The sequence below is a fragment of the Stylophora pistillata genome, chromosome 5, assembly GCF_964205215.1.
Source record: "Stylophora pistillata chromosome 5, jaStyPist1.2, whole genome shotgun sequence".
NCBI classification, from domain to species: Eukaryota; Metazoa; Cnidaria; class Anthozoa; order Scleractinia; family Pocilloporidae; genus Stylophora; species Stylophora pistillata.
Window position 1 is genome coordinate 11,518,789 of NC_142523.1, and position 27,519 is coordinate 11,546,307.

The 27,519-nt window shown below is 40.9% G+C and overlaps 1 protein-coding gene and 2 pseudogenes across 10 annotated transcripts in view; 2 read left to right on the top strand and 1 right to left on the bottom strand.

The window, feature by feature from the left end:
- LOC148730279 (uncharacterized) overlaps positions 1-19,412 on the top strand; it is an 83,742-nt pseudogene extending 64,330 nt beyond the window's left edge.
- Positions 1-27,519, top strand: part of LOC148730286 (uncharacterized) — a 38,000-nt gene that overhangs the window by 6,254 nt on the left and 4,227 nt on the right. For 3 of the 10 annotated variants that reach the window (XM_088760964.1, XM_088760963.1, XM_088760972.1), the window contains 3 exons: positions 4,150-4,250; positions 22,822-23,011; positions 25,362-25,450. The exons of 1 other annotated variant lie outside the window; for it this stretch is intronic. Coding sequence is in view for 2 of the 9 variants with exons in the window: in XM_088760972.1 (XP_088617098.1) it covers positions 22,993-23,011; positions 25,362-25,450 (108 nt within the window). In the remaining 7 variants the exon portion in view is untranslated. Of the gene's footprint in view, positions 1-4,149; positions 5,172-5,645; positions 6,095-11,308; positions 11,414-22,821; positions 23,012-25,361; positions 25,451-27,519 lie in introns of those variants that run through there. 6 more of the 10 variants (XM_088760966.1, XM_088760967.1, XM_088760965.1 and 3 more) reach the window with 6 other exon arrangements.
- Positions 6,821-9,006, bottom strand: LOC148730288 (uncharacterized; annotated as a pseudogene).

The window sequence follows — 27,519 nt, forward strand, 5'->3', positions numbered from 1 at the left end:
AATTTACCGTGCTTATGTCTAAAGGTTTTAATCTTTTAAGCTTCTTTGGATAATTCATAGAATGGGACCCTTAAGTACTGAACAGTGCTAGATACCTTATGCTTGATTTGTAAATAATTTTAGGTCACAACAGGGAAATACTGTAGTTTCATGTTATCATTTATTGTCGAAAGCTATAACTATTACTCTAGTTACATACATACACATGCCAGTTATGCAATAAAATTATCAGTAACTATATAATAATGTCAACAGCAGTCTCCAGGGTTCTCATTAAGTGCCGGCAGCCGGCTAAAAAACCGGCTACCTTAAATTTAGAGCCGCCTACTTTTCGGTGACAAGCTTGCCTCCTTATTTTGTATCTACACATAGATTTCGAAGTTAAAAATCGCATGAATGGAACGAGTAATACTTGAAAGCCGTTTTCAGCAGCAAAACGTATTACACAATGCCAATGCACGCCTTCTACATTCATGCCTTAGAAGAAGGCATGAAATGGCGTTCGGTGTGTTAGAAGAAGGCATGAAATCTTAGTATGTAATTAATTACAGAGTACCCATGAGTAAAAGAAAACCCACTTCAAGTCAGCCTGGAATTGATCGATATTTCTGTAAATCTCGAAGAACAGAAAGCCAGGTAGATGAAGGTGAGAAAACTACTGCCCTTTTTGGGGTGTAGTCTGGTCCGATTATTAGGATTCCAAGAAAAGAAAGATGTTCAGTAAAATTTATGGTTGTCTCTAATAAAAAAATTATTTCTTAAAACCAAATTTGTTTGCCAAAAGGCTCAAAATGGCAAATCTAACCTTCTATATTTTGAAGTTTTTCGGAGGGGAGGAGGGGAGGGGGCATGCTGCCAGACCCCCTTAGAGGCTCATGCCTGTGGTACTCGCTTCTTCCACGGCCTACTTTTATGTTTCAGCCGTCTACATCAAAACTTATCGAGAACCCTGAGTCTTGGTGTTTCAAGATATTATTGGCTTTTAGATCAAAATTTGTTTACATATTGTTCACATGTCTCAAAAATCATCCAAAAGACATCAATCTAATAATCCACTACTAAATTAAAGCATATCTTTCAAAATGTAAGATCTAATTATCATCATTTCTTCTCTTTCTGCATGGCAATTTATCATTTGTCACTTGTTCCCATTGTCGATGCTTATCCTTCCTCCCCCCTGGTGTTACCGCTTTGGTATGAAACAGACTGCTGAATGCGAATGTTGTTGGCATTATATCCAAATTGGTGAATATCTGGATTATCACAATGCCTGCCAAGTTTGCGCTGGTGTCCAAGACATTGTTCAACAGGGTCTTGACAGAAGCGTTGTGTCAAAATAAATTCCATTCCTTCCTGGAGAAAGAACTTTGTACACTCAAATCCCTCATGTGTCTGCCAGGATAAGAACATTTTGGCTCTGGCATTCTGGGTGTAGTTACCAGGTTTGTTCTCTGTGCTGGTTTTCCATGAGTTCAGGTACTCCAGAAATTTCATCAGGAATTCAAATCTAGGAAAAATAATAGAAAGATTATGGTTCTGATTAATTAACTTTCAATTTATTTTGTTCTATATTTTCCATAGAAATAATTTATTCATCATATAATTATCCATATTTACTACTTTGAATTAAAAAAAATTGTCATTTTAACTAATCCACACTACAAGCTCTGTTTATCTATAGGAAGGTAAAATTGGACATATGGCTAATTATATGATAAATTGGGTATTACAAGAGGTACATATTTCACTTCACTCATTTACTAACTAAAGCTTGTGAGATCCTTTCACCAGTCAAAGATAAATGTTTACCTTTCATCCTGAAGTGATGTATATGGAGCCAGGAAGGGCTTGCGCTTACAGACATGTTCAATCCTGCTTCTCACATTTAAGCAGTCGAAGAAACGATCAACCATTTCACAGAGTTTGGCAGTACCAGCTGCTTCGGGGGGGCCCAAATGCTTTTAGGATTGCTGCAATTGTTGAGCTCAAGACTTGTGCAGCAAGATTAAACCTCATAACTGAATAAGCATTCAGGTTAATATGCTCATATGTAAGCTTGGGCAGCAGTTTCAGACCATTGTTGAAGTCCTCACTCACCATGCTTGTGATATGCTGCCACAAGACATACTGTCCATCATTCCACGTGTATCTGGTTCCCTTTGTTGCCTCTGAATGCATAATACCTCGTTGTCTTGATGAGATGTGGTGCATCACTAAAAAAGTATATATATCTGTGTTGGGCATAGAGATTCTTGGTGCAGTAGCACACATCACATTGCACATCTCCAAGTGCCTTGTGAAGACGAAAGAACTTTCTATTTGGACTTGCACCATCTGCTGTGGTAGCAACCACCCAAAGATTGCGTGTGATTTCTAATAGGGATACTGCTTCCCAGAACAAGGGTATGAGCTGATATGATGTAATTCCTGTGGTAGCAAAATTAGCTAAGGCAAACTTAAGTTCAGTGCAAATGCAACGCACCATAAATACCAGGACATGGGATGCAATGTCATCAGCATACATCTGAGTTGACGTCAGTGCAAACTGAATCTGCTAGATGATGGCGACGCTCTGGTCTCGGCGTTGGCTTGCGAGATTCAATGCTTTTCGTCGGCGTATTTAGCTTACGGTAGATAATGCGCCGAATCTCGGCTTCTTTGGAGTTGTGTTGTCAGTAGAAACTGAAACTAACACGCAAAAGATCGAAGATTAAAAGATGTTTCAGAGAAGAGATTGCGAAAGTTCAAGAGGGACGAGATCGTGCAAGACGTACTGACAGTGGAGTCTGATGTAAACAGACCACAGAGACATAAAATATAGACGATAATACTCACATATCTCGAAATCTTTGGGTGAAAATGCTTCTCGCAGGCCAGCTAGGTGTAGACTCAATCGTTCTTGATTTGCTCTCTAAAATTGGAGTCAATTACCCGAGTTTTCTTGAGTTGTCCGAGCCAAGATTCGCGCAATTCGCGATGTTTCGCGTCGACTGCTTTTGGCAGTTTCCAAATTCCAATTCCTTTGGTCCGCCTACACGATCCAAAGCCAAATACCGCACAGTTTCGGCCTGCCATGGTATATTATAAAACTATATACTTAAAACTCCAATAATTATCTCTATGTAATCAAAAATCTACGTAAAGTATCGCTTCTTGTCAATGTCTTCCCCATGCGCTCTGTATTCAGCTGGTTGACTGTGCACTCTCGTGGTGACGTCATAGGACCAAAACGAAAACAAAGAGATACTCCTCTGATGTTCGCCGGGTCTCCTAATCAGTCCCCTCTATTAACTATGCAAGATTACAAAGTACGCCATTTTCTGAACACAGATTGCTGAAAACTTGATCGATGTACGTGACAGTAATATTTCTCACGGTATTTCGATTGCCAGTTCTGTTGTGATACTATCTGTTCGTTCACTACAGATACTGAGCTTCATGTAAACAACAGCGCCATGATTTGGCTAGAATCCCTAATTACCACCAGGGAGCTATTATGACAGATGAGTCAACTCCAAACAGCTTAATTAGTATTAAATCCCAGTCAAGTCGCTAATTTCCGTACAGTTCTGCCGGCTAATAACGACCCATTAATTATCTCTCGCTTTCCAGCTTTGTTTAAAACATTCTTGTAGACACGAATGATCTTGGCCGTGTCACCGTGTTAATGCGGATAGCAACAAAAACCAATGGAACAGTAAGAGACTCGATAAAAGTTCACGCGTGAAAACCTCAATTTAAGAGCCACTCAAAAGAGTTTTTCCTTTGAAAAATGCTTTAGATTTAGAATCTGGAAGTCCAAGAACGGTAGCATTAACGTTTTGCAAAGATTCTTCCCAATCGCAAATAATTCTTTTAGAACAGGAAATTTAAACTGCGGACCTCAGTTGAGAATTTGATTCCAATAACTAAGATTAAACATTACGCAAGTCGGCCTGTGACAGAATGGCAAGAACCCTCTTTTAGTGGCGATATCGATCTTCAAAGCAGAAATTCTTAAATCGAATTAGTAATTCAACAAGAAATAAAGGACACTCGAAGGCAACCTACAATCTGTTACTTGCTTAAAATATTGTTTACACTTCATATAACACTGTAAAAATAGGAAATCTTGACCCGAAATATAAACCCGGTGTCATTTCTTTCTAGGAACTTCTTGTCTGGTGTTCAACCTTGATGTTTTTTTTATTTCATACATCGTATGTGCTGATCATCTGGTTGGATTTTGTGGTTTTCCTGTTGGTGGAAAGGTTAGTCACTTGTTTCTTTGTTTACTAACTAGACTAAAGGGCGTTTTCATTGGTTTAAACTGAGGTTGGCACACGTGAAGGGACTCGACTAGTCCTTGCAGCTAGTCCAATCTGTCATTTGGTATTGAAGTTACGCCAGAAAAATAGCCATTGCTAAAATCACGAGATGATAATGCACTGCACCCTGAAAAGAACTCTTGGTTCGGCACGTGATGGTATGAAAAACTTTGTTCATCTGATCTTTTAGATGAAATTGTCCTTGCCTCAAGGTCAATAGTCCCCCAAAGTCTTAAATTGAAACAGTGGGCTAAAATTATTCCTATTTTAGATTCCAAGATCTAGTGAAATGAATGATAAGAGTGAGTTTATTGAGTAACGCAGTCAGTACGTATACTTTTGCTTCTGAGTGGATAGATACGTTGATTTCTAGTTCCAAACGCTATTGTCAGTAGGTTAACGGACTGAAGCCAAGTTAATACTGTCTGAATCCATGTAGGGGCCAAACCACCCCCTAAATGTTTCATCAGAGGCGAGCGGTATATCATGGGAGATTTTTTTTCGGCTTTGGTAAAATTCAAGGCGGAACATTTTTTTAAAGAGAATCCTCCTTCGAGGGAAATAAACAGGTTTCTGCGCCGGAATATGGGGCGATATACGTCTCAAACGGATAATTCTACTCAATTAAGGCAAATTTCGAGTTTTTATTCCCAACTTGAGGTAGCTGTCAACACTTTAGAAGAAAAGTACTCGTCCAGTGTGTCATGAAGCAAAGATCGAGAAATACAGCAGCTCCTGCCGAGCCAAGGAATGGTGCTTCGAATGTTAAAGAAAATTCATGACAAGATCGTTAGAAGGCTGCGATCTGAACCAAGTCTAGCGACGTCATGGAGGGGTGATTTTACAATGGACGTCCCACTTGAGGTATTTGAAGTGACCTTACGTCACATCATTCAAAGTAACAATTTCGGTCACCGGTTTGAGGAAACGTTAGCCTACATCAAAGTTTCCATTACAGATACGAGGAAGGCAGTTTTCATTTTTAACAAAATGAACGTAGACTGTGCTATCATGTCCCGTACCAAGCTTCTGAAAAGGTCTTTAGGAATCTCTGATGAGTCAGAGAGGTGCGAGGTGGTTATCAGTGCAGAAAAACCCCTGGTACTGAAATACCACGAGAACAATGAGGTCTTATCTGTGTATTTTGTTCTGAGTACTGGAACCAGTATGGTATCCCACAGCCTTAAGTTCATAAACAATTACTTTAATGTTTAGTTCGAGAAAATCTCAAAGCTCCTTCCACAAGAAAAGATTGGGATTTAAAAGGACTAGGAGGGAGTTGGTTTTTTGAAAACAAAAACCTAAGAAAAGTATGAAGTTTAACTGGGATTTTATTAGGTTCCAGAGGTTCAAGTGGGAGCTCCCAAAGAAATGGATACTTTATGGAATGAAAGTTATCAGCGTGCGAAGAAAATCGTGTCTGATAGTGTGGGGCTAATGGGTTTTGCAATCAAGCTTAGTCAATTCTGTTCTAACTTGCCTGAAAGGCAAGTGAAGTTTTCTGGGAAACTCAAATGACAGGAGAACTGCAATCAATGCTCCTTATCTTGAAAGACTCTTGGGCTTGTACACACTAGCAATAACTTGCCTATATGGCAAGCCATAAACTCGACTTTCTTTGCACCCTGACAATATTATATGATATTGCAAGATCGCTTTTCACCACAGATGTCAATAGTGGCGGTACTTACACCTGTAGGTTATCATTTAACTCTTACCTCCATCGTGCTGAATACTCTCCCGATTGCAACTGCAGCCCACTTGTAATAAAGAAAAGTTGTTTGAAATCTTGCTTGAGCTGTTGCTATTTTTCAGATTTGACTGTATGTTTAAGGTCCAATTTGATAACAAATTGAGCAGTAACACATTATATTGATGGCTTTTGAGCCCAATTGTAATTCTAGATCCCAATTCTGTCAGTATAATAAGTGTATTTCCCTCACAATCTTTCTATTCCTTTTGTGAGGAACTAAGAACAATGTACATAATATTATTGCTGATATATTAGCGGTTTAAGTTCGTACTACTCGTTTAAAGTTGTACACATTATACAGAATATTCTGTCCTTTTAAGCTGAAAATTTCTAACAAAAACTAAGCCAGATTTAACAGCATACCTTCAGTTAATGAGGTTTTTCAAAGTGCAGAGTTATACACTGTACAGCAAAACTGATACTTTTGTGCAATAGTTTAGTTGTTGATATCAAATGTTGCTGTTTCAGTCTGTTAGAATCAGACTTTTTGTTGAATTTGCCACTTGGTTTCAATGACAGATGCTAAGACCTGAGGCTGATTGTTCAAGTTTATGCCCAGTATCTTTCATAGGGCCGCCCTTAGAATATCACAGCAAGCTGGTCAAAAGCAGCGGTTTCCTTGTTTTTCAAACCAAGCAATGTAAAAAAATCCCCAACAACAACTTTTCAATATTACTGAACTCTATGCCCACTAAAATCACATAGGGTCACCTTTCTAATATCACATCAAGATGGTAAAAAGCACCATTTTCACTACATTGATGATTTTAAAACCAAACCCTTCAAAGCAAAATACTTTATATGCAGCTACTTAATATAACCATCACATGCCAGCATGTTTCTTTTTAATCTATCATGCTTAGTATACTGTATAAATTATTTTACTGATTCTTTCAAATGTGTGAAGAACCCCCCCCCCAAAAAAAAAAACAGGGAACAATAACTTTGAACAAAAACTCAATTCACAGTTTAGATGAGGAATGATCATGTTTTAATCAGAGAATGCAAGCTGGATGACAACACAAATGATATTGTATTTTCCATCTTGAAAAAACTTTATGTTGACTGAAATTTTGGCAGTCGGCATTACAAATGCTGTACATCTACTGCTCTTTAGACAATCTTTCCAGCAGTCACACTCTCCCTTATATGATTTGTGACTGAACTGGTGCAGATATTGCATCCGGTGTTGTTGTGCTTTAACAGACCACATTGACTGAACCTCCCATCATACAGTCTCTCACACTCTTTGGAATATAAGACTCACTCCTCTTTCCTTGCCCCCGCTTATAGTACACGCTATAGGGATCCATTTCTTCCGCCGAATCAAAGACACATACTCATGTCTGAATACAGTTGGCCACCTGGACTTCTTCTTCAGATTGTATGTATTTTTAATGTACATTGCCAACTTTACATGTTTGGCCTCATGGCCTTGCATTGAATTTAGTCCAAGGCCATGCCCTATTTCTTCATATAACTTCTTGGTGTGGTTAGGTATGGCATACCCCAGGGTCCACACAGTCGGGTTCACACCCTTGAGAAACAACAAATTTTTCTTTGAAATAATCATGGCGCAAGGTTTTTAACTCATCTACTTGTTCCTTTGTAATGTCTACTCTTGAATACAGGGATGCTGCATCCCTAAGTTTCAGACCGATAAATGCCAAAACATGGAGTTTTTGAACTGAGCCTGGTGAAAGTCTAGGAAAAATTGACACGACTTCCTGGACTAAGGCATTAAAGTACCAGGAAAAGTTCTTGGATTCTAACCCTGTAAATCGTTAGGTGAAAGAAATTGCTTTCTTTCTCTTTTCCCCAAACCATCTGACAAAAGAATTATACAGCCTAACACACTTTGCAGTTTCTCTCACACGTGTCAGAAATTTTGTCACTGGTGAATCATCTGATAAACTTGTTGCTGATTTAAGTTGGGCATTGTCAGTGTACTGGATAACTACTGTTAGTAGATCAGTAAACCAATGCTGCCAGGCATTATTTGTGTTATGCAAGGGTTCTGCCTTTACCAGATTGACAAACTTACCGAAAGGAGGGACAAACTCCTGTCGTGACTTTTCCTTTGAAATCAGTTGTGTGACCTGACTTCTTACCTTTTCTGAGGGATCCCGAAGTTTGCCTTCAGAGCTTCAACTTTTTTGGCTGTTGCAATTCTCTTCTCATACACCCATTCTTGCCATGTGTCATTAGGACCACCAATTGACCCATCCATTGTTGTTTTGGTGTTCTGGTTTACATTTGCAAATGGTGAAAAGTAGCTGGCAGAGTTGTTTAGTTCACCTGACATTGATGATGCCCACTTCATGTCACAGGGGATCAGCTTCATTCTGAATTTAAGCTGATAGCTCTTTCGAGTAGTTAACTGTTGTCCTTCACCTTCTTCCATCTCTCTTCTCAAATGATCAGTGTAATGCTTCATTAATGGGCTGTCTTCAGGAGAGTTTGAAACCATTAGCAAATGATTGTCATTGCAACTTTGAACCCTTTGTAATAAGTTTAGGATACTAACAAGCTATGCTGCAAGTAATTAAATACAAATAGAAACTGAGAAAAATTCACACTATTCTTGAGTGCTTGTTATTATTAATTTTTATAACCATACAGTCAGTCACGTAATACAGTGGCACATCCAGGGTGGGGCCCATGGCCCCCCCCATTACTTTTAGACCAAACTGAGGCTATGCTTTGCAGGCTATGGCTCTAAGGGCCAAAAAACAATTTTAGATCGCCCCCCCCCCTTATCTTAAGGTCTGGATCTGCCACTGTAATACATGTAATAATAAGGCAAAGTGGGTATATGATCATTTCCCTATGCTTTAGTAACAAGATATATATAAATTACCAGTCGCAGTATCATTCCTTCCGAAAGGAGCCCCATCTGCCCCAATAGCAATGTACAAAACATTCTTTTCCCTGTTAAACCAATGTAGGCAAGGTACTCTCATCAAGAAACAGACACAGGTCAGCAAGCTGTAAGAGAAATGGCTTCAGAGGCCTGTACACTCCAGGAAATGCCCCAACATTAAATCTGGCAGCCGATGTCTCCAAATCAATCATCTCGCCAGTGTCAATGCTTTGAATAAAACGTATCAAGGCCTTGTAAGACACAATCTTGGGAATTTCACAATTTTTCATAAATTCAGTTTTCTTGTTTTTACAATTTTTTCCACTTTCCTTGACTACTTCTGTGGTCAAACAACAAACATATGAAATACATATATATGAACTGCGGTTATGTGGTGTTCCGAATACTGGTGTACTTTTTCTGGCTTAGAAGCCCACCTTCATATAGAACAGGCATGCTTCCCACTTTATTTTACAAACTGTTTTCGTACTCATGGATGTTGGTCTGTACATTTTATAAAATCTGTACAGGTTTTTGACTTGCTAATGTATTCGTTCATGCATTGTTTGGGGGCAGTGTTTATCAGTGTAGTCCACATACCATCCATGATAGGTTTGTCAGGATGGTTTGATATTTTCTTCCTCCCACAGTGAATTGGCCTCAGTACTTCAAGGGTTTTTCTTCTCCTTTGCATAGCCTGTGCCCTCGAAAGGTTTAGTTTCTCACTTGACAGCAAATGAAGCTCACTTGTTGTGTAAGGGAGGTTTGCTTTTTTGTTTTCCACTATTTCACATTCACTCTGATCTGTCACCTCATCAATCTGTGGGATAATAAATTTAAAAAAGGGGTGCATGGAATAAAAGCCTTAACTGACTTTTGATGTAATGTAAAATTCTCCTTTTGTTCACATGGAAATGCACTGTACCAAGGGCAACTTGAAAGGAGAATTACACAGTTTATCAGAGATCACTTAGAGCTTTCTTCTCTCACCCATAACATTTTTATTATATAGCATTAAATAAGACCTACAAATAAAATAAATTGTAAAATTGGAAAGTAAATTTAATTCAATACAGTTATACTGTGTTTATGCATATATAGAGTACATGAATAATTAGAAGTGGGTAAAAGAGAAAGGAAGTGAGGCCAGTGAGTACTGAATAAATATAACTTACTACTTAGCTTCCATGCATTAAACCCTGACACTAGCTGGACTTTAAACATACATCTAGCTACCCCAGTAATTAAGCTAATTAACCTCCGTTTCTTAGGACGAATTCGCTCTTCTGTACGGTGAAGTTGAGCCTGCATTGCTTTAATTTTCTCATCACAATCCAATTTCTTTTGCAATTCGTTATGCGTTTGTTCCTTTCTAAGGTGACTGTACAGTCCCAATGAGAAGCGTTTCTTTAAATGCGCCCTAAAAGAGCATTGGTTTTTCTCAGTTAAACGAGGACAAAGCGCGGGAATAAATATACAGACAAATCGAGATGTCAAACTAAAATCGTATGGTTTTCGATTTTCAAATAAACCTCGACAAACAAAGAAACCTACAAAGGTAAAACTCACCTTGGGGACTCTTCAGGAACGTCAAGTTCGGTATTTTCTCCTCCAATCATGCTCCAATTGTGCGCCGCTACTACAACCAATATGGCTTCATGACACACCACTGCAAAGCTTGTGAGCCGAACAAGTTGAAAATGCCCGCCTGTAAGCTGTGTTCGGTACCAGGCCCCTGAAAACTGCCTTTTTGCAGCCCTCCTTGAAACGGCCACCACACCCAGAGGCCTTTGCGCGCTTGTTTGGCCGCCATCTTGAAATTTTTTTCCCAAATTCTGATGAAACATTTAAGGGGTGGTTTGGCCCCTATGTGTCAACTCATATAGTATCCTGGAATTATGTTAATGACAGAGGTGTTTTGCACGGCATTTCGACTGTGAGTTTTGTTGCGACATGGCATGTTCATTCACTTAAATGCTGAGTTTCATGTAAAGAACAGCGCCACGATTTGGCTAGGATCTCTTATCACCACCAAGGGGCTCTGAATATGATTGATAACTCAACTCCGAACAGCTTAGTATACTAAATCCCAATCGAGTTGGAAGATTTTTGCACAGCGGTGCCGTTTATCAAATATGTGTCGCTTTTTGTTTTAGAACATTGTTGTAGACGCGAATGATCATAGCTGCGCTTAACTTCTTTTAACAAAACCGAATGGAACAGGAAGAGTTTCGATACAAGCTTGTGTGTGAAAACCTTTATTTGAGTGCTGCTGTTAAGAGTTTAGATTTAAAATCCTGGGAAGTCATTGAAGGGCAGCGTTAACCTTTGTAAAAGTAAGAAATCTTGACCCGAAATTTAAACCCCGGGTCATTTTCCTTCCAGGAATTTTTTGTCAAGCGTTCAACCTCCCTGATTTTTCATTCCATCTGTGGTAGGTTCTGATCACATGACTGGACTTTGCGGTTTCACTTTTCGTAGATACTGAAGGTAAACTTTTCCAGTTTCTGTGCTTGTTAAATCGAGTAAAGAGCTTTTTAACCTTTATAACTGCCATGAGTGACAAAGACAGAATTTCTCCATACCATATTAATACACTATCAAGCAGACACGTCAGAGTCATTTGGGGGACTATTCATTGATCCACTATCAAATTCTCCTGACTAACATTGTAAGAATTGTGCAGCAGACAGTAAAGAGAATTACTAATGAGATCTTGAGAGTGAAAGGATTAAGTGATCTTTACACGGTTAAGAGCGCCGAACTTTTCATCAGCGAGCCTAATACCTCGGGTACAGATTAAAGAACAGCTTCTCCAATAGTTCTTATGCTATATTGAAAATTCGCCCCGAGCCTCTATTCGACTAAACTTTTAACGAATCTTGAACGACTGATTTCGGCTCTGATGAAAGGCTTTTGCGCTGAAGCAAAAGCAATTCTCTCAAGGATTTAGGAAGCAGTTTTCGTGGAACTGTTGTGGGAACTGTTTGGGGCACTGGAATCGAGCGAAAAGAAAACTAACTAGATTTTCGAGGGATGATACATTAAGTGGTTTGTTACATATTTAGACTTTCCCCTTAAACCATCATATGGCAAAAACATGCTGTTGTATTCGGCGCGGGCAATAATTACGCAATTGTATTCCGGTCGGGGTAAATTTGTATTTGATCAGGGGTAGGTTGACCAAGAATCAACCAATAACAGTGCTCGTTTTGTTGAGTGAAAGTCTAGGTATGTAACAATATTTAATATTTTTCGTAAAAAGTTTGGCGTCTAAACATGACCTTTAATATCTGACGTTATCTTTCCATGAAAGAAAGGTTTCTCGCCAGTGTCGGTTATTATTTGTTGTTTTTCAAGACAATTTCGCAGATTAGATGTTGGTGATAACGGCCTCAGTATGATCACTGATGCAGAAACGGAAGAAAAGAACGATGAACCACTGTGTTATATGTGACGACTTAAATTAACCTTACAAGGTTTCTCTTACCTAAAAATATCTTAAAAGTTTTTACAGATTTTTTTAAATTTGAATTTGAACATTCTAGGAAATGTAAATCGTATTCGACTGACGCCAGTTGAAGAATGTTGATTCCATTAAATGAATCAGTGGTAACGAGTTGCCAGTACGGGACTTGAAATTACTGCTTCAAAATGAACGCTGGGATTGGCCGAACCAGGAACATGTCGCTCAAGGGGCATGTTGCTTCGTGTAGCCTTGATCTTTGTTGTTGTTGTATGAGATGCAGAGCCACAAAAGCTTCGTAAATTTTCTTAAAAATTGTGTTTACAAACCGTTCTTCTTTTCATGATGGGTTGAGGAAATCTTTGATCTGTGTGGGGAAGTGAAAATGACCGTATTCTATCACAATACAATTGACTTTTCCCCCCATAAAGCTCTAGCAGTGAATTTCTACAGTCCCCCTTTCCCCTCCCCCCTTTATACTCTGTAGGAGGCGAAAGAGTATAAAGAGTGATCACAAACTTACCAGTTAACAAATGTATACTACCATTCTCAGTTGAGTGAGAAGCGACAAAAGTTATACGACAGCGGAAGTGTTACCACACCGGAAGTCAGTTCTGTCGCTGACCAGTTTTACTTGCGACTAGGAGTTAAAGGACTTACATAAATGTATTTTTGTGATATATCAAAACTTTTATTCATAAACAACAGAAATTAACCCCAATTAAGGCAATCGTTTAGTTCTTAACTAGGGATATCGGAGACATTTAACGGCTAACATTGGCTTGCTTATTTGACGGTTGACAGTAAAAATATTGAGTTTTTGACGGTTGACGGCTAATAGTCTTAATATTTTGGCCATTTCACGGTTGACAGTTAATCCCATTGAGACCCTCTTCCACATTTGACAGTTGGCGACGCGTAGCTCTTGAGATCTGATTAGCAAACGAAGAAAATTGCTTTTGACAACTTTACCCGTCAAACCTCCGTCCCCAAACTTTGTCGGTGTCTCACTCAACTTATAATCGTAGTAAATGTTTAAACAAGTTTAAAAGTTCTAAGTCCTTAAAAAAGATAACTAACTGACTTAACTAATGGAGACACCTCTTTTGTAAAGGGTCTGATTGAATATGGGTGATCTAAAGCAAGCAAAAGACTTTCATGAGCGAGCGCTGGATGTTCAGCTGAAAAACCTCGGCCCTGAGCATGTTGATGTCGCAATATCTTACAATAACCTGGGCTTTGTCCACCAGCAGCTGGGTGATCTAAAGCAGGCAAAAGACTGTCACGAGCGAGCACTCAATGTTTTCTTGAAAAAGCTCGGACCTTCACATGTTCATGTTGCAACGTCTTACAGTAACCTTGGCGATGTCCATCGGCAGCTGGGTGACCTAAAGCAGGCAAAAGACTGTAACGAGCGAGCACTGGATGTTCGACTAAAAACTCACGGACCTGAGCATGTTGATGTCGCAATGTCTTACAGTAAACTGGGCCTTGTCCACCAGCAGCTGGGTGACCTAAACCAGGCAAAAGACTGCCACAAGCGAGCGCTGGATGTTCGGCTGAAAAAGCTCGGACCTGAGCATGATGAAGTTGTAGTGTCTTACAATAACCTTGGCGATGTCCACCGGCAGCTTGGTAACCTAAAGCAGGCAAAAGACTGTACCGAGCGAGCACTGGATGTTTCGCTGAAAAAGCTCGGACCTGAGCATGTTGATGTCGCAACATGTTACAATAACCTGGGCCTTGTCCACCAGCAGCTGGGTGATCTAAAGCAGGCAAAAGACTATCAGGAGCGAGCACTGAATGTTTGCCTGAAAAAGCTCGGACCTTCGCATGTTCAAGTTGCAATGTTTTACAATAACCTTGGCGAAATCCACCGGCAGCTGGGTGACCTGAAGCAGGCAAAAGACTGTCACGAGCTAGCGCTGGATGTTTGGCTGAAAAAGCTCGGACCTGAGCATGTTGACGTCGCAACGTCTTACAATAACCTGGGCCTTGTCCACCAGCAGCTGGGTGATCTAAAGCAGGCAAAACACTGTCTCGAGCGAGCACTGAATGTTCGGCTTAAAATGCTCGGACCTTCGCATGTTCATGTCTCAATGTCTTACAATAACCTTGGCGAAGTCCACCGGCAGCTGGGTGACCTGAAGGAGGCAAAAGACTGTCACGAGCGAGCGCTGGATGTTCGGCTGAAAAAGCTTGGGACTGAGCATGTTGATGTCGCAATGTCTTACAATAACCTGGGCCTTGTTCACCAGCATTTGGGTGATCTAAAGCAGGCAAAAGACTGTCACGAGCGAGCACTGAATGTTTGGCTGAAAAAGCTCGGACCTGAGCATGTTGATGTCGCAACGTCTTACAATAACCTTGGCGAAGTCCACCGGCAGCTGGGTGACCTGAAGGAGGCAAAAGACTGTCTCGAGCGAGCACTGGATGTTTGGCTGAAAACGCTCGGACCTGAGCATGTTGATGTCGCAAGGTCTTACAACAACCTTGGCGAAGTCCACCGGCAGTTGGGTGACCTAAAGCAGGCAAAAGACTGTAACGAGCGAGCACTAGATGTTTGGCTGAGAAAGCTCGGACCGGAGCATGTTGACGTCGCAACGTCTTACAATAACCTGGGCCTTGTCCACCAGCAGCTGGGTGATCTAAAGCAGGCAAAACACTGTCTCGAGCGAGCACTGAATGTTTGGCTTAAAATGCTCGGGCCTGAGCATGTTGATGTCGCAAGGTCTTACAACAACCTTGCCGAAGTCCACCGGCAGTTGGGTGACCTAAAGAAGGCAAAAGACTGTAACGAGCGAGCACTAGATGTTTGGCTGAGAAAGCTCGGACCGGAGCATGTTGACGTCGCAACGTCTTACAATAACCTGGGCCTTGTCCACCAGCAGCTGGGTGATCTAATGCAGGCTAAAGACTGCCACGAGCGTGCGCTAGATGTTCAGCTGAAAAAGCTCGGACCTGAGCATGTTGACGTCGCAAGGTCTTACAATAACCTGGGCCTTGTCCACCAGCAGCTGGGTGATCTAAAGCAGGCAAAACACTGTCACGAGCGAGCACTGAATGTTTGGCTTAAAATGCTCGGACCTTCGCATGTTCATGTCTCAATGTCTTACAATAACCTGGGCCTTGTCCACCAGCAGCTGGGTGATCTAAAGCAGGCAAAACACTGTCACGAGCGAGCCCTGAATGTTCGGCTGAAAAAGCTCGGACCTTCGCATGTTCATGTCGCAATGTCTTACCATAACCTGGGCGTTGTCCACGCACAGCTGGGTGACCTAAAGCAGGCAAAAGACTGCCTCGAGCCAGCGCTGGATGTTCAGCTAAAAAAGCTCGGACCTGAGCATGTTGATGTCGCAATGTCTTGCTATAACCTGGGTGTTGTCCACGCACAGCTGGGTGACCTAAAGCAGGCAAAAGATTGTCACGAGCGAGCCCTTGATGTTCGGCTGAAAAAGCTCGGAACTGAGCATGTTGATGTCGCAATGTCTTACCATAACCTGGGCCTTGTCCACAGGCAGCTGGGTGACCTAAAGCAGGCAAACGATTGTCACGAGCGAGCGCTGGATGTTCAGCTAAAAAAGCTCGGACCTGAGCATGTTGATGTCGCAATGTCTTACTATAACCTGGGCGTTGTCCACGCACAGCTGGGTGACCTAAAGCAGGCAAAAGATTGTCACGAGCAAGCCCTGGATGTTCGGCTGAAAAAGCTCGGAACTGAGCATGTTGATGTCGCAATGTCTTACCATAACCTGGGCCTTGTCCACAGGCAGCTGGGTGACCTAAAGCAGGCAAACGATTGTCACGAGCGAGCGCTGGATGTTCAGCTAAAAAAGCTCGGACCTGAGCATGTTGACGTCGCAATGTCTTACTATAACCTGGGCGTTGTCCACGCACAGCTGGGTGACCTAAAGCAGGCAAAAGATTGTCACGAGCGAGCCCTGGATGTTCGGCTGAAAAAGCTCGGAACTGAGCATGTTAATGTCGCATCGTCGTATGATAACCTGGGCAATGTCTACGAGCAGCTGGGTGACCTAAAGCAGGCAAAAGACTTTCACGAGCGAGCCCTGGATATTCGGATGAAAAAGCTCGGACCTGAGCATGTTCATGTCGCAATATCTTACGATAATCTGGGCATTCTCCACAGGCAGTTCGGTAAACTAAACCAGGCAAAAGACTGTCACGAGCGAGCACTAAATGTTCGGCTGAAAAAGCTTGGACCTGAGCATGTTGATATCGCAATGTCTTATAATAACCTGGGCCTTGTCCACGAGCAGCTGGGTGACCTAAAGCAGGCAAAAGACTTTCACGAGCGAGCCCTAGATGTTCGGCGCAAAAACCTAGGACCTAAGGATGTTCGTATCGCTGAGTCTTATAATAATCTGGGCATTCTCCACCAGCAGCTGGGTGACCTAAGGCAGGCAAAAGACTTTCATAAGCGAGCCCTGGATGTTTGGCTGAAAAAGCTCGGACCTGAGCATCTTGATGTCGCAAAGTCTTACAGTAACCTGGGCGATATCCACTGGCAGCTGGATGACCTAAAGCAGGCAAAAGATTGTCACAAGCGAGCCCTGGATGTTCGGCTGAAAAAGCTCGGACCTGAGCATGTTCATGTCGCAGCGTCTTACAATAACCTGAGCCTTGACCACAAGAAGCTGGGTGACCTAAGGCAGGCAAAAGATTGTCACGAGCGAGCGCTGGATGTTTGGCTGAAAAAGCTCGGACCTGAGCATCTTGATGTCGCAACGTCTTATAATAACCTGGGTCTTGTCCACAGGCAGCTGGGTGACCTAAAGCAGGCAAAAGATTGTCACGAGCGAGCCCTGGATATTCGGCTGAAAAAGCTCGGACCTGAGCATGTTGATGTCGCAAAGTCTTACCATAACCTGGGCGTTGTCCACGCACAGCTGGGTGACCTAAAGCAGGCAAAAGACTGTCTCGAGCCAGCGCTGGATGTTCAGCTAAAAAAGCTCGGACCTGAGCATGTTGATGTCGCAATGTCTTACCATAACCTGGGCCTTGTCCACAGGCAGCTGGGTGACCTAAAGCAGGCAAACGATTGTCACGAGCGAGCGCTGGATGTTCAGCTAAAAAAGCTCGGAACTGAGCATGTTGATGTCGCAATGTCTTACTATAACCTGGGCGTTGTCCTCGCACAGCTGGGTGACCTAAAGCAAGCAAAAGATTGTCACGAGCGAGCCCTGGATGTTCGGCTGAAAAAGCTCGGAACTGAGCATGTTGATGTCGCAATGTCTTACCATAACCTGGGCCTTGTCCACAGGCAGCTGGGTGACCTAAAGCAGGCAAACGATTGTCACGAGCGAGCGCTGGATGTTCAGCTAAAAAAGCTCGGACCTGAGCATGTTGATGTCGCAATGACTTACAATAACCCGGGCACTGTCCACAGGCAGCTGTTATATGTTGTAGCCAATATGTTCTTGTTGTTGTTGTTGTTTTTGTTGTTGTTGTTGTTGTTGTTGATACTTACATAAACCTGGGCGATGTGCACAATTATCTCGGTCTCAGCCAAGAACCAAAGGGTGGTACGATCTTGCGTTGGCGATTTATGTCAAGAACTTTGGCCCTGAAGATGAGAAAGTGAGATTTGTTCAGAATGCACTTGCTCAGCTACGTACAGCAGAACTGAATATTGGTAACACATAAAGTCCAATAATCATAAATTCGTAATTCTTTACAGCGTTAGTCTCGTTACTCGTAGATCAGCGAAGATCAAATCGGAATTGAGAGTTCAAACAAAGATATCAAGACTTCAGTTTACAGCATACTTATACAGATTAAGTCAAGCAACACCTAATTGTGGTGCATTGTAATGTAGAAAATTTAAGAAACAACAGACGATTTCCCTGTAAGCCAGACTTCTAGCGATCAACATTACAAGTTAAAGAGGCAGTCAGAGTGCAGTCAGTTGCGTTTGACACGTGCCGCAACCATTTTGTAAAAGGCAGAGCTAAAAACCCCATTCAAATCTCAAGAACTTTTGCAGGCTCACTCTTGAAACGATAGCAACGTTAGACTAAAAATGGAACAACATTTAAAAAATTGTAACGCCCTGTGGTTTTTCCCCCTAGATAACGACACTAGTAGAGAAACTACGCTTCAAACTTTCACCTCAGATGTCTCTCAAAACGGGCACAAAATATCTTTTGCACACCATAGTTTCATCCTTGCTGATATTAACCGGTCTATCATCGAAGTTAGATCGTCAAAATGCATTTGGAGTAAGTTCGGCTACGTTGATCTCGACACGTCAGCTGGACGGTCCTCAGCGATAGTTTTATCATATTTTGCTTTAAAAAAAGTGGTTTTGAAGTATCAAAGATTAATCCTTTCAATTGTTTTAAAAATTGCGCCATGTCAATTATTATTAAAAACTGGATCGTTGGATAATGCAATTCAAGACTTTTTATGGGCTTAGCCATTATGATATAGGAGCCAATATACCATAATCTACAAATATGATAAGTGTACGCGTTGGCTTAAAATTAAAAGGGAGCTAAAAAGAAGAGAAGAGAAGATTTGTCTAATATCGTGGGGGTGTTTTTAATAAAACAATTATTCCACTCGCGCTTGTTGGATATGAGATGGCTATAGCTAACTCGGCGCTACGCGCCTCGTTGGCTATCTATCATCTCATATCCAACAAGTGCGAGTGGAATAATTGTTAAATACATACTGTTGCTATGGATTTATAGGCGTCTATGTGACATGCGCAGATGTTATTCAACTTTGTCTATGTAATATAGAATTAGACCCTGTCACTGGCTGTCAGGATTTTAAAATATCGTCTGTTACTTTATTGCAATGAACGTTGGACTTTTCTCGGAGTATGGTCCCTCTAGAACCTATTAAGTTTAATTTGTAGTTTTGACATGGAAGTAATCCTTTAAAATTTGTAAATTGTTCATAGTTTAAATCATCACAACCATAGTAACTTTTGGCGTGCTGTACGTATTGTAATCTTTAACTAAGTAGGCTAATTATTAAAGGAGTTAAGTAATGGCACTTCTGCAGTCGATGGTGTTGCGTTTTGGTGGTTGAAAAGATTGGTTGTTAGAACAATAGATAAACCTATAATTCCGTATGGGAAAAACCGCGCGAATGCACAGAATCCGCATGGCTCTAATCATACTCTATTTGTCAGTCATTTTCGCGGTGTGAACACGAGCTTGTTGATACACAAAATAAAGCAGGAGTGTATATATGCACGATCCTTCGCAGTAAAGCACTATTTGAGCAATAGTGAAAATCAGACCTGAAAAAAAAAACATTTTAGGCCTGCACGGGATTCGAACCACTGACCTCTGCGATACTAGTGCAGCGCTCTATCAATTGAGCTAACAAGCCAACTGGGAGCAGGACGTCAAATTAATTCGACATAAACCCGTAGATGATAAATCAAACAACAACAAGCATATGAAACTTATGTATGACCTGCGGTTATGAAGCGTATATATGCACGATCCTTCGCAGTAAAGCACTATTTGAGCAATAGTGAAAATCAGACCTGAAAAAAAAAAAATTTCTGGCCTGTACGGGAATCGAACCACTGACCTCTGCGATACTAGTGTAGCGCTCTAAAGCAGGAGTGTAGGCCAGTTTACGTAAGGAGCACAGAATTCGAATGTGTGAAATCCTAGCTACGCCACTACTTGCCAACCTAAAAAGCCCTTGTTTCCATAAGCATCAAAAAAGCTCTTTGTTATATTCGATGCCCAATCAACCAAGATAATGGTTTGAGAATTTGTGTAATGCTCTACTAAGCAAATCTGCTTTTGTTTGAGGTGAACAGAGCCTGGCACTATGGGAGGTCGGTTAGAGCTCGAAAGACGATTGTCGCGTGTGGTTCACAGCATCCTCCTGCACGCATGTCTCGTGTTTGCCTCCGCTGGCCTAAAAATGCCACGTCTCCTTCGCAGCCGTTCTTTAGCTAATAGCTCCTTCGTAACGAACAGTATTCCTTTCCCTTTGTTTGAGGGTATAGACCCTTACAGATTGCGCTAGTAAAAGTGGCACATTATTATTATTTTTTTAAATTTTTTTTTTTGCTCAAGTTCCTTTGCAGTAAGTGGCTTGAACCCGGGGGTAACATGTGAAGGTGTAGTCTGATCGTCCGGGTGAGTGTAGTCCTGAAAAGGACTGTTGTCGGTGGTAGTGACTGACGTTTCGACAACCTGTGCGGAAGTCATCATCAGAGTCAAGTGAATGATTGTTGTAAGTAGAATGTTCTTATTCTAGTTCGTGTGAAATGATCGGTTGGTTTTGCCGTGATGTTATTGGCTGTAAGACTCAAGTGACGTAAGTCGGTCGTGATTGGTCTGTTTCGATCTGTCGGTAAAGTTAGGTCGTTCTTTTTCGGTCGTTTGTGATGTTTATGTCGTGAATGAGTCGTTTGTATGGAGCGGGTAAGTGTTGACATCTGTTTAGGGGAGTCTGTTCTAAGTTAGTAAACCATCTTTCCAGAGTCAGTTGTTGAAAATAGTCAGTACTGTAGGTTAGGCATTGCGCAGAGTCCCAATCCATGTTGTGGTTGGTAAGTCGATGGTGTTCAGCAATGTGATTGCTGACATCACCTTTCCTCGTCGCTCGTCTGTGTTCAGTCAGTCTTGTTTTGAGGTTTCTGCCAGTCTCACCGATGTAGGAGGCTTAGCAGTTGGAACAATTGATCTTATAAATCGTTCCCTGTCTGTTCCTCGGTTCGTCTTTGTCTTTAACGTTGGTTAGTAACTGACGTAGTGTAGTGATGGGTTTCTGGGCGACGCGGATATTGAAGGGTAGTAAGATGCGCCAGATGTTTTCAGACATGCTTTTTATTTACGGTATGGCTGCTGTAGTCGTAGGGGTTGCGATGTCGTTTGTTTTGGTAGTAGTAGTGGGTCGGTGAGTGTTTCGTCGGATGAAGTCGTTGTTGTAGTTGTTCTTCGTAAAAACACGGTGAAGGTATTTGCTTTCGTCGGATAAGCTTTCTGTCGAGTCGCATACTAATTGTGCGCGTCGTGTTAGAGTTCTGATAGTTGTTGCTTTGTGTGATGTAGGGTTGTAGGATGACTCGTCTAGTAATCTGTCGGTGTGTGTCGGTTTCCGGTAAACTGTGGTCCGTAATGAGTTGTCGTTGTGGCTTACCAGGCAGTCTAGAAGAGGAAGTTTGCCATTTTCTTCGACTTCTCTGGTAAATTGTATGTCAGTGTTTTGTTCGTTAAGGTGGTGGTGGAATGCGTCAATTTCGTCGTGTCGAACTGCGGTGAATGTGTCGTCAAAGTATCGTAACCAAAGCCACAACTATCAGAACTCTGACACGACGCGCGCAACTAGTATGCGACTCGACAGACAGCTTATCCGACGAGAACAAATGCCTTCACCGTGTTTTTACGAAGAACAACTACAACAACGACTTCATCCGACCAAACACTTACCGACCCACTACCACTACCGAAACAAACGACACCGCAACCCCTACGACTACAGCAACCATACCGTACATAAAAAGCATGTCTGAAAACATCTCGCGCATCTTACTACCCTTCAATATCCGCGTCGCCCACAAACCCATCACCACACTACGTAATTTACTAACCAACGTTAATCGAACAGAACGACCTAACTTTACCGACGGATCGAAACAGACCAATCACGACAGTCTTACGCCACTTGAGTCTTACAGCCAATAACATCACGTTAAAACTGACCCATCATTTTACACGAACTGAAATAAGAACACTCTACTAACAACAACTATTCACTTGACTCTGATGATGACTTCCGCACAGGTTGTCGAAACGTCAGTCACTACCACCGACAACAGTCCTTTTCAGGACTACACTCACCCGGACGATCAGACTACACCTTCACTTAAGTTCCTTTGTTTACTGGAAAGTCTGAAATTAAGGGGAGTGCTGGTGCTATAATCATGTTAAAACCGTGTCTTGTGAAATTCACATCATGCTCAACAAGATATTATGCCAGTCTACACTAAGTTTGAGTTAGATTCTGGACGCTTTTCTCAGGTGAACATTGCACTTATCGCATTTCTGGTTTCCTGCTTTTAGAAAAAGGTCTTCAGATTTCTACTCTCTTACTTAAAAGTTTTTCAAATAGTTTCATAACATGTGTCAGGTAATTCTAAAGCCGGACTTAAAAAACTTAAAAGTTTTTCAAGAAGTTATCTTTGTCTTTACTCTCATTGTTTCCTTCCCATTTTGAATCCTGTCATTTTGTCTTCTTCCGCATAACATATGAGTAACTCTTCCTGGACACAACTACAGTTCACTGCAGCAAAAAGTATCATTAGCAAATAATCACACCTACCCTTGTCGAAATGTCATTTAGATGACAAACAGTGAGGTAACGGAATGATTGATTTGCATTGCAAATATGTTTTCACTCGATGAAGTAATAATTGTCTTTGTTCTGTCAGGAACTTCGAACATAGAGCTCCGAGCTTCGATTACCTATTTGGCTTAAAATTACGACTTTTTGGTACGACAAATAGTTTCATAACATGTGTCAGGTAATTCTAAAGCCGGACAGCCGGCGACCGGACAGAGACCACATACCAACTGAGTAGGACGTGAAGTAACAGAAGATCATGTCTTTCAAGAGCTCAAGTAAGTTATCTAGTTTCATTCTCCTACACTCAATAATTATGTTACCAAAAATTTTGAGCCCTCTACTGGAGCCTTGGCTAAATATTAAAAGATATAATGCATCGATGGGCCTGTCTCGCCTATGATTCATTTCTTCTAATTTATCGGTGAAACAGACAGTGTGCGGAAACTTGTCACGGGTATAATTTATGTGAACACTGAATGAAATTGAAAGCTGCAATATTTCATAAGTCTAATTCACTACGTTTCGCATGCACAAGTTTTTGTCCGAAAGGAAATTCAATACTAATTAGGGCAATTTGAAAATAATGGTAATCTAGCGACACCTAATCACCACAAAGATTCCATAACTGAACCCTTTCATGCATCAGCTTTGTCGGGAAAAATATCGATCTCCCGCACATGAAAACGTTATTCCTCAGCGAATGATATCAGCAAACCTTTAAAACTTCAGTTTCTAAAGGACCACTCATTAGTTATCTAACATTATTTACTCTAATAATCGCACCTTGCCATCTTCTTGCACTTTGAGCCTAGGTTTAATTTTCTCCTCTTTTCCCTTGTACGGCAGCTGCGCATTGGCAAAGGAACTGCTTTAGCCTTATAATAGAGCATCAAAAACTTCAATATAGAATTAAAAAAAATACTGGAAATTGACCGCCCACTAGTGGGGGTATCGTTAGAATAAAAAAAGGCGTGGGGAGGAGGGGAGAGAAATTGTTTTAAAGTGACACAACCAAAATACTACGAACCCCTTCCCTTTTGATAAATAATGACCGATCCCTGAACAAGGATTATGATCTAATTTACTTTAACAATCGCACTTTCCTGTCTTCTCACACTTTTATAAACCCATGTTCGGAAGAGTTCCATATAACCCCGTCATTAATTATGCATTCCATTTCATAAAGACTAAATATAAAGGTTTCTTTGCAACACTCTATGCATAATTAATGTATGGGGTTCTATGGAACTCTTACCCCCATGTTCAATTTCCTACTATTTTTCCTTGTACGGCGGCCCTGCTTTGGCAAGGGAATTGTTTTAGCTTTCTAACACTGAGTCAGAAGCTTTCATTTAGAATTCAAAGGACTGAAATACAATAAATACGGCTGTCTGCATTTTTCATATCATTTATGGACCATACCAGTTTTCTTAACTCCTAGCAAGATGTTAAACCATACTTTTTTAGATCTCTTATTCAGGAACCAGAGTCATTAGTTCTAGACTGAAGGGGGAGGGGTTGGAGGATTATGGGCGATCATTAGGTTTGTAGGGAGAACATAGAGGGAACTAGTCGTCGCCGACTGAGTATAAAGGGGGAGAACTATAGCAAATGACTGCCTGCCAATTATTTTTCATTGATTTTTTTTTTGGGGGGGGGGGGGGTCATAAGAATGTTACAAAGGATTACCGGAGATCAGATAATTGTAATTATGACAGTCAAGATTCTCTGACCCCTCCTCCCCCTCAGGCGATAAATAATGGCCGGTCCCTGATTTCATTCCTCTGAAACCTGCTCTGAGATTTTTTGTGAAACTTTAGTTTTTGTTTGTTTATCTTATAGGAGCGAAAATTTGAAAATAAAAAAGAGGAAAGTTTTTTGAAGTAAAGAAAGAGGTGAAATTTTGAAATAAAAAAGGGGGGGGGGGTCCTGGGGCTCGTTTAGGAACTGTAGTACTTATATAATTCCTATAATATCATAACAATTAAATTTACGAGTACTGGCTAAATTTGCGTTTCCGAAAATTGTTCCTTTTCCTTCGCCGAGAATTGGAGTTTAAATTTATTTCAGGGGAAGAATGACATTGCTCAATTCCGAGAAAGAGAAAAAAGGCAATAGTTTACCGAGCTGAAAAAACCACAATTGTTGATGTGCGTGTGCTATTTATGTGAAGGATATTCCATGCAATATTATGGCATTTGTTTCAAACAGTTTTTCTCGAAGAAAGAGACTCCCACAGAGGTACAAGGTAGATGAACGAAAGGAAAAAAAACAGTTGATTTTGTACCTTTATCCTCCGTTTTTAACCAAACCCTCCCTTTCCTGGAGTTATCCTGACTCATCTACAGGAACATCTTGGAAATTACTACTTCTCGAAGAGGAAATGAATTTGAGTCATACCCAAAGAACATTGGAATAATTTTCAAAGGTCTTTTAGTCCAAATCGAGGATCTGGTGATAAAAACCCGTATATTTCTCCACTTCCCTCCCATCCCCCATAATCCCTCCATATCCCCTTTCCCTCTTCCCCTCCTGATCTCCCCTCCCCGAACGAATCTGCATCGTTCTTTCCTTCAGTGTTATATTTACGCTGTTGTAATTTCCTTCGTGTTTATCGCCCACCAGACGATCAAGAAAGAAGAGAGACATCGTACGTTATGAACTATGAACAAGCTTATAAAATCAAGTTAATAGAGAAAGATGCTTTAACGCAGGTTAGTTTATGATTTTATGGCGTGTCCAGGTTATTGTGCAGCTTAAACATCTTGCGGGAATTATCTTGTGTGAGTGGCCTTTTTACTTCTCGTTTCCTTCTTTGTTTTGTGTGCTGGTTTTTTTTCTCGTGATTTGTTTGTTTATTTGTTTGTTTGTTTCTTCTTTATTTTAAATAAGGGGTTTTTATTTTCAAGGAAATCATTATCTTAAATCGATTTTCTGCTGAATCAGTCGAACATAAACGAGAAACAAAACGCCATATGAGTAAATTAAAATTTCAAACTTACCAAATTATGCAGAGGCATAGTTAGTAGTCCCCTCTACTAACTATGGCAGAGGGGAGCAACTCATTCAAAGTAAATCAATCAACAAGGGATATTTAGAATATGTCAAAATTCGAGTAATGAGATACGACACTTGACCGGCATCTAAAGTTGCTCGTTTGATTGAGAAACCGGTCATTATTTATCCTTTGGCTAGGTGGGTCGGTGAATTTTGGTTGTGTCACCATGTAAACTACCTAATTCCTCTCCCCCCCTGGGGATCCCTTGTATTCAGATGATCCCCCATAATTGGCCATCAATTCTCTATAGTCCCCCTTTAATCTCTGTTAGTGACAACTGTTTGCCATGGCAACCAGAAGAGTAGTCCTTACACTCCCTCTTTTCGATCTAATTCCCCTCCCCCCCTGGGGATCCGTTGTATTCAGATGATCCCCCATAATTGGCAATCAATTCTCTATAGTCCCCCTTTAATCTCTGTTAGTGACAACTGTTTGCCATGGCAACCAGAAGAGTAGTCCTTACACTCCCTCTTTTCGATCTAATCAGTCCATCAGTTGATTGGCCTTTTTGTAGACTGTGTCATACGTTTGGTGACTAGTACTAGTTTAACATTTTCAGTGAGAGAAACATTTGATACATATTCCCGAAATTTTGAGGAAATATGGAACAGAAATGAAGAAATTAGTTGAGTTTAAAACTGTGGGCTGTTTATAAGAGTTTTTCTAGATTTTGCTCATTGTGGTACAGATATAACTTTAAAGGAACAGAAACCTTTTAGTAATGATAAAATTGCAGCTATTATTTTACTTAAAAAATGTTAGAAAAGATCTAATAAATTTTACATCCCCATTCCTCAATGGGAAAGTTGTTTTAGGGCGTGTGGTTCTAACTTAAAATTAATACTAAATACATTATAAAATGCAAAATATATTATTTCAGTGAAAACGGGTTTGGCAGGATAAATTTAGCAAAGACTTTCACATTTACTAAAACAACCTTCAAACACCATACTAGTATATTACACAAACCACTTTTTACAAAACGTTGTTTAGGCATGCATTCTATGGTTACTTTTGTTGTTCTTTTTCTTTTTTATTAACAGAGTCTGTAAAAAAAAAAAAAAAAAAGGTTTATTTTTCTTTGTTAAGAGAGCTAATGCCCATAAAATTTTTCTTTCAACTCACCATGTGAAATCTGAGAAGCTCATTGTATCTGATTTATCATCACGGGTTTATTACGAATCAACTTAACGGCCTGCTCCCAGTTGGCTTGTTAGCTCAATTGGTAGAGCGCTAAACTACTATCGCAGAGGTCAGTGGTTCCAATCCCGTACAGGCCTGATTTTTTTCAGATCTGATTTTCGCTATTGCATAAATAGCGCTCTGTACTGCGAGGATCGTGCATCATACGTATCAATTGATTCGCGAGAATTTTGAAATCCTTGGCGTGTTTCTTTATCCATTTCGTCGTGATGTACGTTAAAAATTTATTTATACTTGCAAGCCGATCATTTCGTCGTCTCGCGATGATTAAGACTCTTACGAATGAAAACCGCAAAGTTTCGTCTTGACAAAGTTTTCCAGAACTTCAAAACTTGAAACTTTAAGATGGGTTATAAGTAGGCCAAACAGCTTGAAATTACGGAGTCATCCGTGGCGTAAAAGCCTGACGAGGTCTTCTTTGTTTCATGAGGTATTGTTTTGCTGTACGCTATTGTTTATAATGTTTTTTGTCTTTGTTTTACGTCACTCGTGAGCTTCACAGGTTTTTACACCGAGGATGAG